Source organism: Pecten maximus, chromosome 10 (genome assembly GCF_902652985.1).
Source record: "Pecten maximus chromosome 10, xPecMax1.1, whole genome shotgun sequence".
Lineage (NCBI taxonomy): Eukaryota > Metazoa > Mollusca > Bivalvia > Pectinida > Pectinidae > Pecten > Pecten maximus.
Window position 1 is genome coordinate 41,025,954 of NC_047024.1, and position 17,447 is coordinate 41,043,400.

General features: G+C 39.8%; 1 protein-coding gene across 1 annotated transcript; it reads right to left on the reverse strand.

Moving 5' to 3' along the window:
• Nucleotides 1–11,176: 11,176 nt before the first annotated feature.
• On the reverse strand, nucleotides 11,177–17,093 carry LOC117336085 (zinc finger protein 2 homolog). Its single transcript, XM_033896458.1, has 2 exons — nucleotides 17,047–17,093; nucleotides 11,177–14,224 (listed from the first exon to the last, which is right to left on the reverse strand). Exon 2 carries the CDS (start codon nucleotides 13,686–13,688, stop codon nucleotides 11,904–11,906), a length of 1,785 nt encoding a protein of 594 aa, XP_033752349.1. The 5' UTR covers nucleotides 13,689–14,224; nucleotides 17,047–17,093; the 3' UTR covers nucleotides 11,177–11,903.
• Between the last annotated feature and the right edge of the window lie 354 nt (nucleotides 17,094–17,447).

The following is a 17,447-nucleotide window of genomic DNA, read 5'->3' on the forward strand; positions in this document are numbered from 1 at the left end:
ATTTGTTACCAATGCCCCTCGTTTGTTATCAATGCCCCTCATTTGTTACCAATGCCCCTCATTTGTTATCAATGCCCCTCATTTGTTACCAATGCCCCGTTTGTTATCAATGCCCCTCGTTTGTTACCAATGCCCCTCGTTTGTTACCAATGCCCCTCGTTTGTTACCAATGCCCCTCATTTGTTACCAATGCCCCTCGTTTGTTATCAATGGCCCTCGTTTGTTACCAATGCCCCTTGTTTGTTACCAATGCCCCTCGTTTGTTACCAATGCCCCTCGTTTGTTCCCAATGCCCCTCGTTTGTTATCAATGCCCCTCTTTGTTACCAATACCCGTCGTTTGTTCCTAATGCCCCTCTTTGATATCAATGCCCCTCGTTTGTTATCAATGCCCCTCATTTGTTATCAATGCCCGTTTGTTACCAATACCCCTCGTTTGTTATCAATGCCCCTCGTTTGTTACCAATACCCCTCGTTTGTTACCAATGCCCCGTTTGTTACCAATACCCCTCGTTTGTTACCAATGTCTTTTGTTTGTTATCAATGCCCCTCGTTTGTTAGCAATACCCTCGTTTGTTAGCAATACCCCTCATTTGTTACCAATGCCCCTCCTTTGTTATCAATGCCCCTCGTTTGTTAGCAATACCCCTTGTTTGTTACCAAAACCCCTCATTTGTTAGCAATGCCCCTCATTTGTTACCAATGCCCCTCGTTTGTTGTCAATATCTCTCATTTGTTACCAATACCCCTCGTTTGTTACCAATACCCCTCATTTGTTATCAATGCCCCTCGTTTGTTATCAACACCCCTCGTTTGTTACCAATACCCCTCATTTGTTACCAATGCCCCTCGTTTGTTATCAATGCCCCTCGTTTGTTACCAATGTCTCTCGTTTGTTACTAATGCCCCTCGTTTTTTACCAATGCCCCTCGTTTGTTACCAATGATCCTCGTTTGTTATCAATACCCCTCGTTTGTTATCAATGCCCCTCGTTTGTTACCACTGCCCCTCGTTTGCTACCAATGCCCCCCGTTTGTTACCGATATCCCTCGTTTGTTACCAATACCCCTCCTTTGTTCCCAACGCTCCTCGTTTGTTATCAATGCCCCTCGTTTGTTACCAAAACCCCTCGTTTGTTACCAATGCCCCTCGTTTGTTACCAATGATCCTCGTTTGTTATCAATACCCCTCGTTTGTTACTAATGCCCCTTGCTTGTTCCCAACGCTCCTCATTTGTTACCAATACCCCTCGTTTGTTACCAATACCCCTCGTTTGTTGTCAATTTCCCTCGTTTGTTACCAATGCCTCTCGTTTGTTACCACTGCCCCTCGTTTGTTACCAATGCCCCTCGTTTGTTACCAATGCCCCTCGATGTTACCAATGCCCCTCGTTTGTTACCAATGCCCCTCGTTTGTTACCAATGCCCCTCGTTTGTTATCAAAGCCCCTCGTTTGTTACCAATGCCCCTCGGTTGTTACTAATACCCCCGTTTGTTACCAATGCCCCTCGTTTGTTACCAATGCCCCTCGTTTGTTATCAAAGCCCCTCGTTTGTTATCAAAGCCCCTCGTTTGTTACCAATGCCCCTCGTTTGTTACCAATACCCCCGTTTGTTACCAATGCCCCTCGTTTGTTACCAATGCCCCTCATTTGTTACCAATGCCCCTCGTTTGTTATCAATGGCCCTCGTTTGTTACCAATACCCCTCGTTTGTTGTCAATTTCCCCTTGTTTGTTACCACTTCCCCTCGTTTGTTACCAATGACTCTCGTTTGTTACCACTGCCCCTCGTTTGCTACCAATGCCCCCCGTTTGTTACCGATATCCCTCGTTTGTTACCAATACCCCTCCTTTGTTCCCAACGCTCCTCATTTGTTGTCAATGTCCCTCGTTTGTTACCAATGCCCCTCGTTTGTTACCAATACCCCTCGTTTGTTACCAATACCCCTCGTTTGTTACTAATGCCCCTCATTTGTTACCAATGCCCCTCGTTTGTTATCAATGCCCCTCGTTTGTTACCAATACCCCTCGTTTGTTACCAATGCCCCTCGTTTGTTACCAGTGATCCTCGTTTGTTATCAATACCCCTCGTTTGTTACTAATGCCCCTTGCTTGTTCCCAACGCTCCTCATTTGTTACCAATACCCCTCGTTTGTTACCAATACCCCTCGTTTGTTGTCAATTTCCCTCGTTTGTTACCAATGCCTCTCGTTTGTTACCACTGCCCCTCGTTTGCTACCAATGCCCCCCGTTTGTTACCGATATCCCTCGTTTGTTACCAATACCCCTCCTTTGTTCCCAACGCTCCTCATTTGTTGTCAATGTCCCTCGTTTGTTACCAATGCCCCTCGATGTTACCAATGCCCCTCGTTTGTTATCAATGCCCCTCGTTTGTTACCAATACCCCTCGTTTGTTACCAATGCCCCTCGTTTGTTACCAATGCCCCTCGTTTGTTACCAATGCTCCTCGTTTGTTACCAATACCCCTCGTTTGTTACCAATACCCCTCGTTTGTTACCAATGCCCCTCGTTTGTTACCAATGCCCCTCGTTTGTTATCAAAGCCCCTCGTTTGTTATCAAAGCCCCTCGTTTGTTACCAATGCCCCTCGTTTGTTACCAATGCCCCTCGTTTGTTACTAATACCCCCGTTTGTTACCAATGCCCCTCGTTTGTTACCAATGCCCCTCGTTTGTTACCAATGATCCTCGTTTGTTATCAATACCCCTCGTTTGTTACTAATGCCCCTTGCTTGTTCCCAACGCTCCTCATTTGTTACCAATACCCCTCGTTTGTTGTCAATTTCCCTCGTTTGTTACCAATGCCTCTCGTTTGTTACCACTGCCCCTCGTTTGCTACCAATGCCCCCCGTTTGTTACCAATATCCCTCGTTTGTTACCAATACCCCTCCTTTGTTCCCAACGCTCCTCATTTGTTGTCAATGTCCCTCGTTTGTTACCAATGCCCCTCGATGTTACCAATGTCCCTCGTTTGTTATCAATGCCCCTCGTTTGTTACCAATACCCCTCGTTTGTTACCAATACCCCTCGTTTGTTACCAATGCCCCTCGTTTGTTACCAATGCTCCTCGTTTGTTACCAATACCCCTCGTTTGTTACCAATACCCCTCGTTTGTTACCAATGCCCCTCGTTTGTTACCAATGCCCCTCGTTTGTTATCAAAGCCCCTCGTTTGTTATCAAAGCCCCTCGTTTGTTACCAATGCCCCTCGTTTGTTACCAATGTCTTTTGTTTGTTATCAATGCCCCTCGTTTGTTACCAATACCCTCGTTTGTTACCAATACCCCTCATTTGTTACCAATGCCCCTCATTTGTTATCAATGCCCCTCGTTTGTTAGCAATACCCCTCGTTTGTTACCAATACCCCTCATTTGTTAGCAATGCCCCTCATTTGTTACCAATGCCCCTCGTTTGTTGTCAATATCTCTCATTTGTTACCAATACCCCTCGTTTGTTACCAATACCCCTCATTTGTTATCAATGCCCCTCGTTTGTTATCAACACCCCTCGTATGTTACCAATACCCCTCATTTGTTATCAATGCCCCTCATTTGTTACCAATGCCCCTCGTTTGTTGTCAATGCCCCTCGTTTGTTACCACTGTCTTTCGTTTGTTACCAATGCCCCTCGTTTGTTACCAATGATCCTCGTTTGTTACCAATGATCCTCGTTTGTTATCAATACCCGTCGTTTGTTCCCAATGCCCCTCGTTTGTTCCCAATGCCCCTCGTTTGTTACCAATACCCCTGGTTGTTACCAATACCCCTCGTTTGTTACTAATGCCCCTCATTTGTTACCAATGCCCCTCGTTTGTTATCAATGCCCCTCGTTTGTTACCAATACCCCTCGTTTGTTACCAATGCCCCTCGTTTGTTACCAATGATCCTCGTTTGTTATCAATACCCCTCGTTTGTTACTAATGCCCCTTGCTTGTTCCCAACGCTCCTCATTTGTTACCAATACCGCTCGTTTGTTGTCAATTTCCCTCGTTTGTTACCAATGCCTCTCGTTTGTTACCACTGCCCCTCGTTTGCTACCAATGCCCCCCGTTTGTTACCGATATCCCTCGTTTGTTACCAATACCCCTCCTTTGTTCCCAACGCTCCTCATTTGTTGTCAATGTCCCTCGTTTGTTACCAATGCCCCTCGATGTTACCAATGCCCCTCGTTTGTTATCAATGCCCCTCGTTTGTTACCAATACCCCTCGTTTGTTACCAATGCCCCTCGTTTGTTACCAATACCCCTCGTTTGTTACCAATGCTCCTCGTTTGTTACCAATACCCCTCGTTTGTTACCAATACCCCTCGTTTGTTACCAATGCCCCTCGTTTGTTACCAATGCTCCTCGTTTGTTACCAATACCCCTCGTTTGTTACCAATACCCCTCGTTTGTTACCAATGCCCCTCGTTTGTTACCAATGCCCCTCGTTTGTTATCAAAGCCCCTCGTTTGTTATCAAAGCCCCTCGTTTGTTACCAATGCCCCTCGTTTGTTACCAATGCCCCTCGTTTGTTACTAATACCCCCGTTTGTTACCAATGCCCCTCGTTTGTTATCAAAGCCCCTCGTTTGTTATCAAAGCCCCTCGTTTGTTATCAAAGCCCCTCGTTTGTTACCAATGCCCCTCGTTTGTTACCAATGCCCCTCGTTTGTTACTAATACCCCCGTTTGTTACCAATGCCCCTCGTTTGTTACCAATGCCCCTCGTTTGTTATCAAAGCCCCTCGTTTGTTACCAATGATCCTCGTTTGTTATCAATACCCCTCGTTTGTTACTTATGCCCCTTGTTGTTCCCAACGCTCCTCATTTGTTACCAATACCCCTCGTTTGTTACCAATACCCCTCGTTTGTTGTCAATTTCCCTCGTTTGTTACCAATGCCTCTCGTTTGTTACCACTGCCCCTCGTTTGCTACCAATGCCCCCCGTTTGTTACCGATATCCCTCGTTTGTTACCAATACCCCTCCTTTGTTCCCAACGCTCCTCATTTGTTGTCAATGTCCCTCGTTTGTTACCAATGCCCCTCGATGTTACCAATGCCCCTCGTTTGTTATCAATGCCCCTCGTTTGTTACCAATACCCCTCGTTTGTTACCAATGCCCCTCGTTTGTTACCAATGCCCCTCGTTTGTTACCAATACCCCTCGTTTGTTACCAATGCCCCTCGTTTGTTACCAATGCCCCTCGTTTGTTACCAATGCTCCTCGTTTGTTACCAATACCCCTCGTTTGTTACCAATGCCCCTCGTTTGTTACCAATGCCCCTCGTTTGTTACCAATACCCCTCGTTTGTTATCAAAGCCCCTCGTTTGTTTCCAATGCCCCCGTTTGTTACCAATGCCACTCGTTTGTTACCAATGCCCCTTGTTTGTTTCTAATGCCCCCCGTTTGTTACCAATGCCCCTCGTTTGTTACTAATGTCCCTCATTTGTTACCAATGCCCCTCGTTTGTTACCAATGCCCCTCGTTTGTTATCAAAGCCCCTCGTTTGTTATCAAAGCCCCTCGTTTGTTTCCAATGCCCCCCGTTTGTTACCAATGCCACTCATTTGTTACCAATGCCCCTCGTTTGTTTCCAATGCCCCTCGTTTGTTACTAATGTCCCTCATTTGTTACCAATGCCACTCGTTTGCTACCAATGCCCCTCGTTTGTTACTAATGCCCCCCGTTTGTTACCAATGCCACTCGTTTGTTACCAATGCCCCTTGTTTGTTTCTAATGCCCCCCGTTTGTTACCAATGCCCCTCGTTTGTTACTAATGTCCCTCATTTGTTACCAATGCCACTCGTTTGTTACCAATGCCCCTTGTTTGTTTCTAATGCCCCTCATTTGTTACCAATGCCCCTCGTTTGTTACCAATGCCCCTCGTTTGTTACTAATGTCCCTCATTTGTTACCAATGCCCCCCGTTTGTTACCAATGCCCCTCGTTTGTTACCAATGCCCCTCGTTTAAGTATCCGATGTATAAAATACTGCCTAATATATGATTGGAACCAAATGTTGATCCAAACACTAACAATCGGTGATTAGCATCAGGATGAGTCCAAATTCACGTGGACTGTAACAACTTTAACAACTGTTATAAACCTAACCTAGACACAGGTAAAAGATCGTGCAGCTTGCCCAATAATATAACACCTGGTATTTTCATTACAATGGTTCTATTTTCCAAAACTATATATATATACAATTATATACATTTATGTCATTCTGCTGCCACAGTGGCAAGTTAAGGGTAGCGAGGGTATTAGTTAGCCGTCGGCTTAAAGTTCTAGTTCCATGTATATCTGCATGTAGCCCGAGTTTCCTCTGGCCCTGACACCATGCATGTCTGGTGTAGGCCAGACATGGTGTTAGGGCCAGAGGAAATTCGGGCTAATCTAAATGTGGTAGCAATGACCAGGTCAGTATTGCTTACAAAAATATCAATCATTTTTCTAGTTTATTAAAACTGTATTCCGCAATACATTCGTTTCTCCTTTAGTTATCTTCATTAACAAAATACTTTGAGAACAGAGAAAAGCTGTTTGTCCTAAATCGACATATACTCTAAAGTGAAACATTGATATCAGATAGAATGGAAAGTGTTACGGATACAAATCAATTAATTGAATTTAAAAAAAAGTTATTTTACAACAATTGCGACAGTTACATCACCTTATACATATTATATGAATCACGCTTTCGTGCCCGGATGGAAGGCCGTGAGGGGTCTTACTGTGGGAGGAAACCGGAATACCCGGGGGAAACCCACGTGGTCGGTCAGATGACCATAACGTTTTCATGCCCGATCGGGGATTTGAACTCTGGTCGCCAAGGTGAAAGGGAAGTGATTATGATCAAGATTTCGCAACATCAAACACTGTATATTAATAACTTAATTCCAGGTACCTTGGATTCCCCTGTAAGGATTTTACAAAGACTCACAAATGAGTTGATATCGGTTAAAGATATAATTTTATGACTATAGGTTCAAATGTAATATGAGAAAACTCTACCACAAACATTCTGTGAAATAATTACTTACATCAGTTTATTCCAATTCGATCGCCTGTCAGCCATTTTGTTTCTCCGATCAGTCTGTAATGGACATAGCAAGTGATTGGCGAGAACCTTACAAATCAACTTCAAACTGTCAAAATCCAAGATGGCTGTCTAGCAGTCATTTTGTTTTCTAGGTTAAGGATTCAAAATTAAATTGACACAACTATGGACTTGATTAGGAGAATCTACACGAAAGTGCCAAAAATATCCTTCTGCTAAGTACTTCTAAAGAAATAGTGATAACAAACTTCAACAGTCAAAATCCAACATGGCCACCTATCAGCAATTTCGTTTTCCTGATTTAAGTCTCAAAATTGAATGGGCACAACAAGGTACCCAGGGTAACCTGCATATCAAGTTTCAGAAAGAACTTTCCAGAACTTCTCAAGCAATCTGACCCAAATTGTAATGGTAACTAGAATTAGGGACCAAAGAGGAATCAGCTTATCATTCCAGTACTTCTCAAGAAATTGTCATAGCAAGGAATTAATGCTTACGGAGGATGAGGGATGCACCAGAAAAATAGGGCAATTTGTATATCAGATGGTACACCACTCAATTGTGTAGAATAACAAGAGGCACAATGGGCCTGAATCGCTCACCTGATTCTAGCACAACTTTGAAGTTGATATCGGTCATTCATATGCTGATTACCACTTAATTAAATGATCAGAGAAGGCTAGTCAACCCTATTCATGTCAGTAAATTGTGTAAGCCTTCATTTCAGCATACTCGTTGTCCAATATAGGTCTCGGGAGACTTTTGGCTACCGAGCAATCATTGTTTAAAAATTTTAACATACTGTAAAAGTGGATATTTTCGCGTGTGGAAATTTTCGCTTAGCCAGCTTCCAAAGTGTTTGCGGTGTGGATATTTTCGCGCCGTCAAGATTTTTTTGCGCTAACTTGTATCTTTTATATTTAGTATATTTATGTGTTAATATATTCGCGTGTGGAAATTTTCGCGGAGATTTACTGATAGCGAAATAAGCGAAAATTTCCACACCGTGAATATTTCCACTTTTACAGTATATTTGGCCTCTGTAACCTTGACTGTAGGGAAAGATCATTCATCTGAACAAATTTATAATTTAATTTAGCAGCCCTTCACCAAAGCTTGCGACACACACAATATCAAGTCCCTGGGCCACATGGTTATTGAGAGAATTCGTTTAAAGATTGTAGAGTATTTTACTTCTGTGACCTTGAATGTAGATCAAGGTCATTGATTTGAAAAAATTTAATAGCAGGTTACCCAAACATTCTACAGACCAAATATCAAGTCAATGGGCCTCTTGTTTATTAAGAAGTTGTTTAAATGTTTTAGCCTATTTGACCCCTGTGACCTTATATGTAATGTAGGTCAATGTCATTCATTTGAACAAACTTGGTGGCCCTTCACCTCGGCATGCTACAGAACTAATATTAACTCCTGGGCCTCTTGGTTATTGAAAAGTTGGTTCAATATTTTATCCAATTTGACCACTGTGACCTTGAATGTAGATCAAGATCATACATTTGAACAAACTTGGTAGCCCTGCATCCCAGAATGATACAGGCACACTGGACCTCTTGGTTATAGAGAATACAGTATGTTGTTAAAAGAAAAGTTGACGCCAGAGGGACGGTAGAACGGACAACGGATGCCATGACATGGCATAAGCTCACGTCACTTTCTGGCAGAGGAGCTAAAAAATCTAAAAGGTCACTTTTTACATTAAGGGTTGAGAGCACTTATGTTTTGTGTACTAATGTTATTTGGAATTGTTCAAAGAGTGTTACAACTTTGTTTAAAGGTGCTATCTGGATATAATCACTTCCAACTTTTTTTCATTAACATCAAGAATCAATACCTAGGTACATGTATAACTTTATGTTGAGTGTTTATCAAAAAATACTTCAAACTCCTTTCTCACTTTTCTTTTGTTTGACTTAACTTCTCACCTCTTCTAGATGGTTTATAAATTTGAATTATTGATATTCAAATTAGTTATTTTATAAGAAATTATATTCAAATTAGTTGTTTTATAAGAAAATTTATCAGTCATAAAGTTGAACATATTTTTTGGAAAATTTCACCTTTGATAAACCAATACTAGTTCCTTTTGGAAGAATATGTATTCATTGACTCTTCTGAATTTAATCTTGTCTCCAAACAGCTTTTAACATCTTCAAAGTTCTACCAAAAAAAAATCATCAACTTCAAAATTTCTCATTCATTCATATATAGAAAATAATTTTATAAAATTATAAATATATAAGCAAACAACACCAAACAATTTCCTTTTTTATTTCCTTATAAGTGGGTACTGGCCTATCTAGGAGAAGGGTTTCTTCCTGTCATATTCTAACATAGTCATGATCATCTCAAATCACATCTCTCTATTTCCTCTACAGTGTATATATAGAGGATATCTAACAGTGTCTTCAGTAATACCAAATATATTTCACGAGTGGGGCTAATATTTTGATATTTTTCACGAGTGCGAAGCACGAGTGAAAAATATCAATATATTAGCCACACGAGTGAAATATATTTGGTATTACTGAAGACACTGTTAGATATTCTGTTTATTACATTTTTCATCAACGAAAAACCTACCCCGTATGCTAACTAGGCCTAATGTAAACAAAAAAAGTAGTTCCCCCTGTCCAGGTGCTGACATATATGTCGGGCTTTCTGATTGGTCAATTATTTTGGTATTTTCTAATCATTAATTTGATTGGTCAAATCAGCAAAAGTGATATTTTTCACTAGTGAAAAATATCACTTTTATAGAATGAATAATTTTTGATATTTCACTGGTAAAAATGTAATAAATATAATTCATATCTCTATATATATATACATGTATATATATAATGCAGTGTCTTTTTTATTACTTTATAACACATCTTAGCATTATCACAATGCTATTGTTGTTGAGGTATACACTGTTATTGTTTTGTTGATTATAAGGTGTCAGGAAAAAATACATAGATTTCTATTGTTTTGTTTATGTGTAGGGGTAAAATAACGCCAGTGTAAAATAACACCAAAATTAATTGTTTTGCACAGGTGTTGGGGTAAATTTAAACTCCTACTTATTGTTCTGGTAATTGAGGTGTCACCTATATATTTAATGTTTTGTTAATGTATCATGGTAATATCACACCCTATTGTTTTGTTAATGTATCATGGTAATATCACACCCTATTGTTTTGTTAAGGTGACCAGTTAAAATCCAGCCTATTGTTTTGTTAAGGTGATCAGGTAAAATCACACCCTATTGTTTGTTAAGGTGACCAGGTAAAATCCAGCCTATTGTTTTGTTAAGGTGACCAGGTAAAATCCAGCCTATTGTTTTGTTAAGGTGACCAGGTAAAATCCAGCCTATTGTTTTGTTAAGGTGATCAGGTAAAATCACACCCTATTGTTTTGTTAAGGTGACCAGGTAAAATCACATCCTATTGTTTTGTTAAGGTGATCAGGTAAAATCACATCCTATTGTTTTGTTAAGGTGTCCAGGTAAAATCACATCCTATTGTTTTGTTAAGGTGATCAGGTAAAATCACATCCTATTGTTTTGTTAAGGTGACCAGGTAAAATCACAGCCTATTGTTTTGTTAAGGTGATCAGGTAAAATCACATCCTATTGTTTTGTTAAGGTGATCAGGTAAAATCACATCCTATTGTTTTGTTAAGGTGACCAGGTAAAATCACAGCCTATTGTTTTGTTAAGGTGATCAGGTAAAATCACATCCTATTGTTTTGTTTAGGTGATCAGGTAAAATCACATCATATTGTTTTGTTTAGGCGTCCAGGTAAAATCACACCCTATTGTTTTGTTAAGGTGACCAGTTAAAATTACATCCTATTGTTTTGTAAAGGTGTCCAGGTAATATCACATCCTATTGCTTTGTTAAGGTGTCCAGGTAAAATCACATCCTATTGTTTTGTTAAGGTGACCAGGTAAAATCCAGCCTATTGTTTTGTTAAGGTGATCAGGTAAAATCACATCCTATTGTTTTGTTAAGGTGACCAGGTAAAATCCAGCCTATTGTTTTGTTAAGGTGATCAGATAAAATCACATCCTATTGTTTTGTTTAGGTGATCAGGTAAAATCACATCCTATTGTTTTGTTAAGGTGACCAGGTAAAATCCCCCCGTTGTTTTGTTAAGGTGATGAGGTAAAATCACATCCTATTGTTTTGTTTAGGTGTCCAGGTAAAATCACATCCTATTCTTTTGTTTAGGTGTCCAGGTAAAATCACACCCTATTGTTTTGTTTAGGTGATCAGGTAAAATCACATCCTATTGTTTTCTTTAGGTGATCAGGTAAAATCACACCCTATTGTTTTGTTTAGGTGTCAAGGTAAAATCACATCCTATTGTTTTGTTAAGGTGATCAGGTAAAATCACATCCTATTGTTTTGTTAAGGTGATCAGGTAAAATCACATCCTATTGTTTTGTTAAGGTGATCAGGTAAAATCACATCCTATTGTTTTGTTAAGGTGTCTGGGTAAAATCACCCCGTTGTTTTGTTAAGGTGTCTGGGTAAAATCACATCCTATTGTTTTGTTTAGGTGTCGTGTTAAAATCACACCCATATTATTGTTTTGTTAATTGTGTCTGGGTAAAATCACTCCATTTTGTTAAGGTGTCAGGGTTAGGTTAAGCTATTGCTTTGTTTAGGTGTCAGGGTAAAATCTAACCCCTATTGTTATGTGAAGTTGTCAAAGTAAAATAGCACTCTTATTTATTGCTTTGTTTAGATGTCCAGGTAAATGTTGTTTTGATAAGGTGTCACAGTAAAATCACACCCCTATTAATTGTTCTGCTAAGGTGTCACAGTAAAATCACATCCTTTCATTCATCTTCTAGCATTTTGTTCACATGTTGAAGAGAGGGGGGTAAAATTCCTGTTTCATCGATCCCGACGTGTTTTGATTGGTGTGAACGTAAGCTAGTCTTCGCAGTGAAGCCTTTGCCACAGGCTTCACACTTGTGAGGTTTCTCTCCTGTGTGTTTCATAATATGTCGCTGTAAATCCTTTTTGTTACAAAACCCCTTTTCACACTCATTACATTCGTACGGCTTCTCTCCTGTATGTATCCGATAATGTTCTTTTAGTGTTTGCGCCATGCTAAATTGCTTACCACAAACATCACACTTGTACGGCTTCTCTCCTGTATGTGTGCGGTGGTGTCCTTTTAGATGTTGTACTTTACTAAACCTCCTACCACAGATATCACACTTATAAGGCTTTTCCCCCGTATGTATCCGGTAATGTTCTTTTAGTGTTTGTGCCACGCTAAATCCCCTATCACAAATATCACACTTGTACGGCTTCTCTCCTGTATGTGTACGATGATGTCCTTGTAGATTATGCGACAAGCTAAATTCCTTACCACAGATATCGCACTTGTATGGCTTCTCCCCTGTATGTATCTGGTAATGTCGTTTTAGATGATGTGCCATAGTAAAACCTTTATCACAGATATCACACTTGTACGGCTTCTCTCCTGTATGTATCCTCTGATGTGTGGTCAGGAAACATTTTTTTCTAAAACTTTTACCGCAGACCTCACAGCTGTGTACATACTGATCACCTCTGTGAGGGTTCTCGCCTGTGTGGATATAGGAGTGTCTTTGTAGGTCATAAGCGTAATGAAACCCTTTCCCACAATCTTCACATATATACTGCCTCACCTCTAAATGTGAAATGATGTGTCTCCTCAAACTGCTCCCTGTTGTAAATACCTTTGCGCAGACATCACATTTGTAAGGCCTTTCTCCCGTGTGTAACATATAATGTGTCTTAAGATTGCCCGGCCTATTGAATCCCCTACCGCAGACATCACAGTGATATGGTCTTTCTTTCAGATGGATCTTTTTGTGTGTCTGCAGCGAATTTGATGTAGTAAAGTTTTTACCACATTCGTCACATGTGAAGGTTTTTTTTCCTGTATTAGTTTTACAATTCCCTGTCTGGTTTAATCCCTTATCACTATGTGGCATCTGTCCTGTATCACTATGTGGCATCTCTCCTGTATCACTAAGTGGCATCTCTCCTGTAACACTAAGTGGCATCTCTCGCTTAACATTATGTGGCATCTCTCCTGTATCACTATGTGGCATCTCTCCCATATCACTATGTGACATATCTCGTGTATCACTATGTGGCATCTCTCCCTTATCACTATGTGGCATCTCTCCTGTATCACTATGTGGCATCTCTCCTGTATCACTATGTGGCATCTCTCCTGTATCACTATGTGGCATCTCTCCTGTATCACTATGTGGCATATCTCTCATATCACTATGTGGCATCTCTCCCATATCACTATGTGACATCTCTCTCTTATCACTATGTGGCATCTCTCCTGTATCACTATGTGGCATCTCTCCTGTATGCGTCGTCGTCTCTCCTGCATGCATCATTGTCTCTCCTGTATGTGTCATTGTCTCTCCTGTATACGTCATCTCTCCTGTATGTGTTGTTGTCTCTCCTGTATACGTCATCTCTCCTGTATGCGTCGTTGTCTCTCCTGTATACATCATCTCTCCTGTATGCGTCGTCGTTTCTCCTGTATACATCTTCGTCTCTCCTGTGTACATCATAGTACATATTAACTTCTTTACCACAGACATCGACTTGCAGGATTTATCTTTCAAACGAATTTACATGCCTCACTGAAATCCTTGAATTCTCTTCATTTCAGTGGATGTGATGCAAAACATTCCTCTGTGATGTCTTGCCTGTGTGTATCTTGACATGTTCATTCCAATTATGGACTTCATTAACAGTCTCACCAAATACATCACAACTATTCATATGACAAAGCTTCTTCCTGGAAAACTTAAATTCTTAAACATGTTAGAATTCCCTTCACTCCTTGTGCATTTTCCCCTGTCAATATTTAGCACAGATGTCACAGACGTGATAACAGTAACTTCTATACAATATTTGTATTTAATCCATAAATCATGAGGAGGTCCTTTTCAGATCAAGGTCTATACATACTTGGTTCCACGGTTTGATATGTAACTCCTACCGAGGGAGCAAATGTATCAAAAACGAAAAACACTAGGATAACATTGTTTCCTCAGATCCATTTCTCCTTCTTCACATTAGGGCCGAGTGAAAAGGACAGTTCATCATCCAAGGAAAAGCATCATAGTGGTATCTGAAAAAGAGAAAAATAAGTATGTTTAACCTCAGTACAACCCTGATATACCTTATATATATTAATATTAGTTAGCTTATTGGCAATTTCTGTCGCTCGTAATTAAACGTTTTGGAAGATAACTAAATTGTGTTGAAATTGGTAAATTCACATAAGGAGAGTGCATAAATGGGAGAAATATATATTGCTGTGCAAAATGAAGAGTACCACATCTCTAAAATCTCAGGTCACAACCACCTTCAGAGGTGAAAAAATGCACTAGCCTGACGTATCGGGCCTTGCCATGGTACAAGCTCACTTCACCTTCTTGCAGAGGAGCTAAAACATCTAAAAGGTCATTTTTACAGCCATACTAGACTGGGGTAATGACATAACTAGCTTAATGATGTTTCAGTACATGGAGAAACTTTTAAATTCAATTTTAATAATGGGGGTGACCAAAACACATTTTAACATCTTTAAATGTTTGGCAATAATCCTACAGTATAAATCTGAATACATGCAATATATATATATTAATTTGTACTAAATTGATGGTACCAGACAGGCGCGGATCCAGGAATTTGAAAAGGTCGGGGGGGGGGGGGGGGGGGGTTCAGTAATTTAGAGGTTCTGCGAGCGCCAAATTTTTTTTGGCGAGGGGTCTGGTGGCCAAAATTTCGGAAAATGAAATGATTATAGCACATTTTGAAATTTTTCGGGGATAAGATTTTCGATAAGCAGGTGGGGGGGGGGGGGGGGGGGGTGTGTTGGCATAGGCGTTCTTTTTTTCAGGCTATAAAAAAAATTTCCTCATCCCAAAAAGGGGAAGGGGGGGGGGGGGGGGGGGGGCTGTCAGGACCAGAGGAAACTCGGGCTAAGGTACTTGTGGACATGATTATGATGTTTTTAATTTAAATGTTTAGGGGATAGTACATTGTTTTGAGTGGCTATACTGGCGATTAGAACATGAAATTTGACCTCTGCTAGTGACGTGTCGTACTGTGGCGGATTGACCAATCAGAAAGAAGCTTTCAAAGTCGGTCAATTGGCCACGCCTATACTGGCGAGAGTTTGATCTGTATGTTGACGAAGCGGTGTATTTGGATTGTTGTAAAAATCCTGTTACCGAAGATTAAACGACATATTTGGATTTACTCCGCAGTATGCATAACAACATGTGCGTTTTGACAAAGTCAGTGTTGATGTGTTTCTACAGGCTCACCCGTTATGTGAAGTTGTATGCACTTGTTCCATTTCATTTCGGATTTTACTTGGTTAGATGCCTATAGCTACACACGGACGAAATGAACATTTCAATCAATAAATGACGGTAAGAATGATGTTAACGATTTTTGTTAAATTTATTCAGTTAATTCATTCTTTTCGATTTCTTCACTTTCGATTCCAATCTCATGGGTCATCAATCATAAATGGTGCAGAGTGTTGAATTTCGCTACGAGTCGAACTTGACGCCATATTGTTTTGATTAGAAACGGGGCGTGGCTTTACAAGATAGATCATGGCTCTATCGCAGATTAGAACATGGTCCGTAACCAATCAAAACACGCGTTGCAAACGAATCGTGTTAGAATACATTAGGCCTATAGACGAGTAAAATTATTGTATTTATAAGGCCAAGGTACGATATACAATGTATATATTTTTTTTTACAAATTAAGCATGCGATTGTTATACAATAATTTACTCGTCTATAATGTAACATTTAAATTAAAAACATCATAATTATGTCCACATGTACTAGTAAGTTGTCTTTTCTCACCATCGAGGTATTTGTCAATTTTAACGACATAATAGTATACCCTCGTCACGCGCCATTAATAGAACGGAAGCACGCGGTTGTACTTTGTATATGGGTACCACTATCACCGGGTGATACCGGAAGTTACGAATCCAACGGGGGGTATATACAAATCCGACGGGGAGTATCTACCCGAAGGGCGTAAGGACATGGCTGGGGTATGTTTTATAGTGATACATAGCATTTTAACATACTTTCGGAAATATGATGATACCCACGGAATTCTACGCTATCTCCTTTATACATATCAGTAATTCGTTGATCTCATAAACTTGCCGTGTTTGATTGATGCTCAATATTATCCGGCTGCCCTACTGTCAAACGACGAATTTGGCAATTTGCTATGATTTTTGTCAAAAATACCCAATAATCGCGATCAAAACACGATGGACAGAGTTTTGGCATTATACATTGACTACAATAAACTATTAATAATCAACAATAATCAACAATTTGTTTGGATATATGAAACATACATACATGTGTTTGTGTCATTTTATGCGACTATTTGTCATGCTAGTTTACAGACTGTCAGTTACATGTAACTTGGTAACATTCTAAATAGTGGCTTTTGTCTTCCAGGTTTTTTTTTTCTATCTCCTAATATACATGTGGCGATCGTCACGCTCCAGTCCAATAAATAAACAGATAGAGAGAAGCAAAGCTTTTGTTGTTTCTGCCACCTATCACATAGTGTTTGAGAAAAACTTAAAAACTTGTTTATTTTGGGTTATATTCTACCGGTTTACTCGATTTACATATAACGGATGCGATCTTCTTAGAAAGCTTCTCTCCTGAGAAGAGAGCAAATCGAATGGGGCTCCGGTGTGTGATGGAGATACGACAAGTCTTAGTACTGTCATGATCAGTGGACGAAATGACCAGGGACATTTTCGAAGTTCACGATACGACGGTTATCTCAACGCTGTACTGGATTCGGGGGTTTAGAACACATTATCATTAATAAGTTTTCACACACCAATATCATCATCAATTAGACAATTACACATTAAAACCTTACATTACGGCTCGACAATCTCCAGGCCCGCTTCTTTATTACCAATAAACACTAAAGAGTTCCAAGAGGAAAGATAACTCCGGCATAGTAAGTGCACAGGGACTTGATGTTACATTTTAGTTAGTCCGAATTTATAAACTAATCAAAAGTAATTCGTTTAACCTCAATAAAACCGTTTTTTTAAATTAACCCAAAAATATTTATCCGTTTACTTCAAACACGAATTTCTAAAAAAAAAAAAAAAAAAAAAAAAAAAAAAAAAAAAAAAAAAAAAAAAAAAAAAAAAACCAAATAAGCATACATCCTTTTGCAAAAAAGTCAAAACATTTAACAAACAATTTTTTATAAAAATACTCTCCGGGTTTTTTAACAAATTTTTCAAAAACCCATAATGTAATAAATTA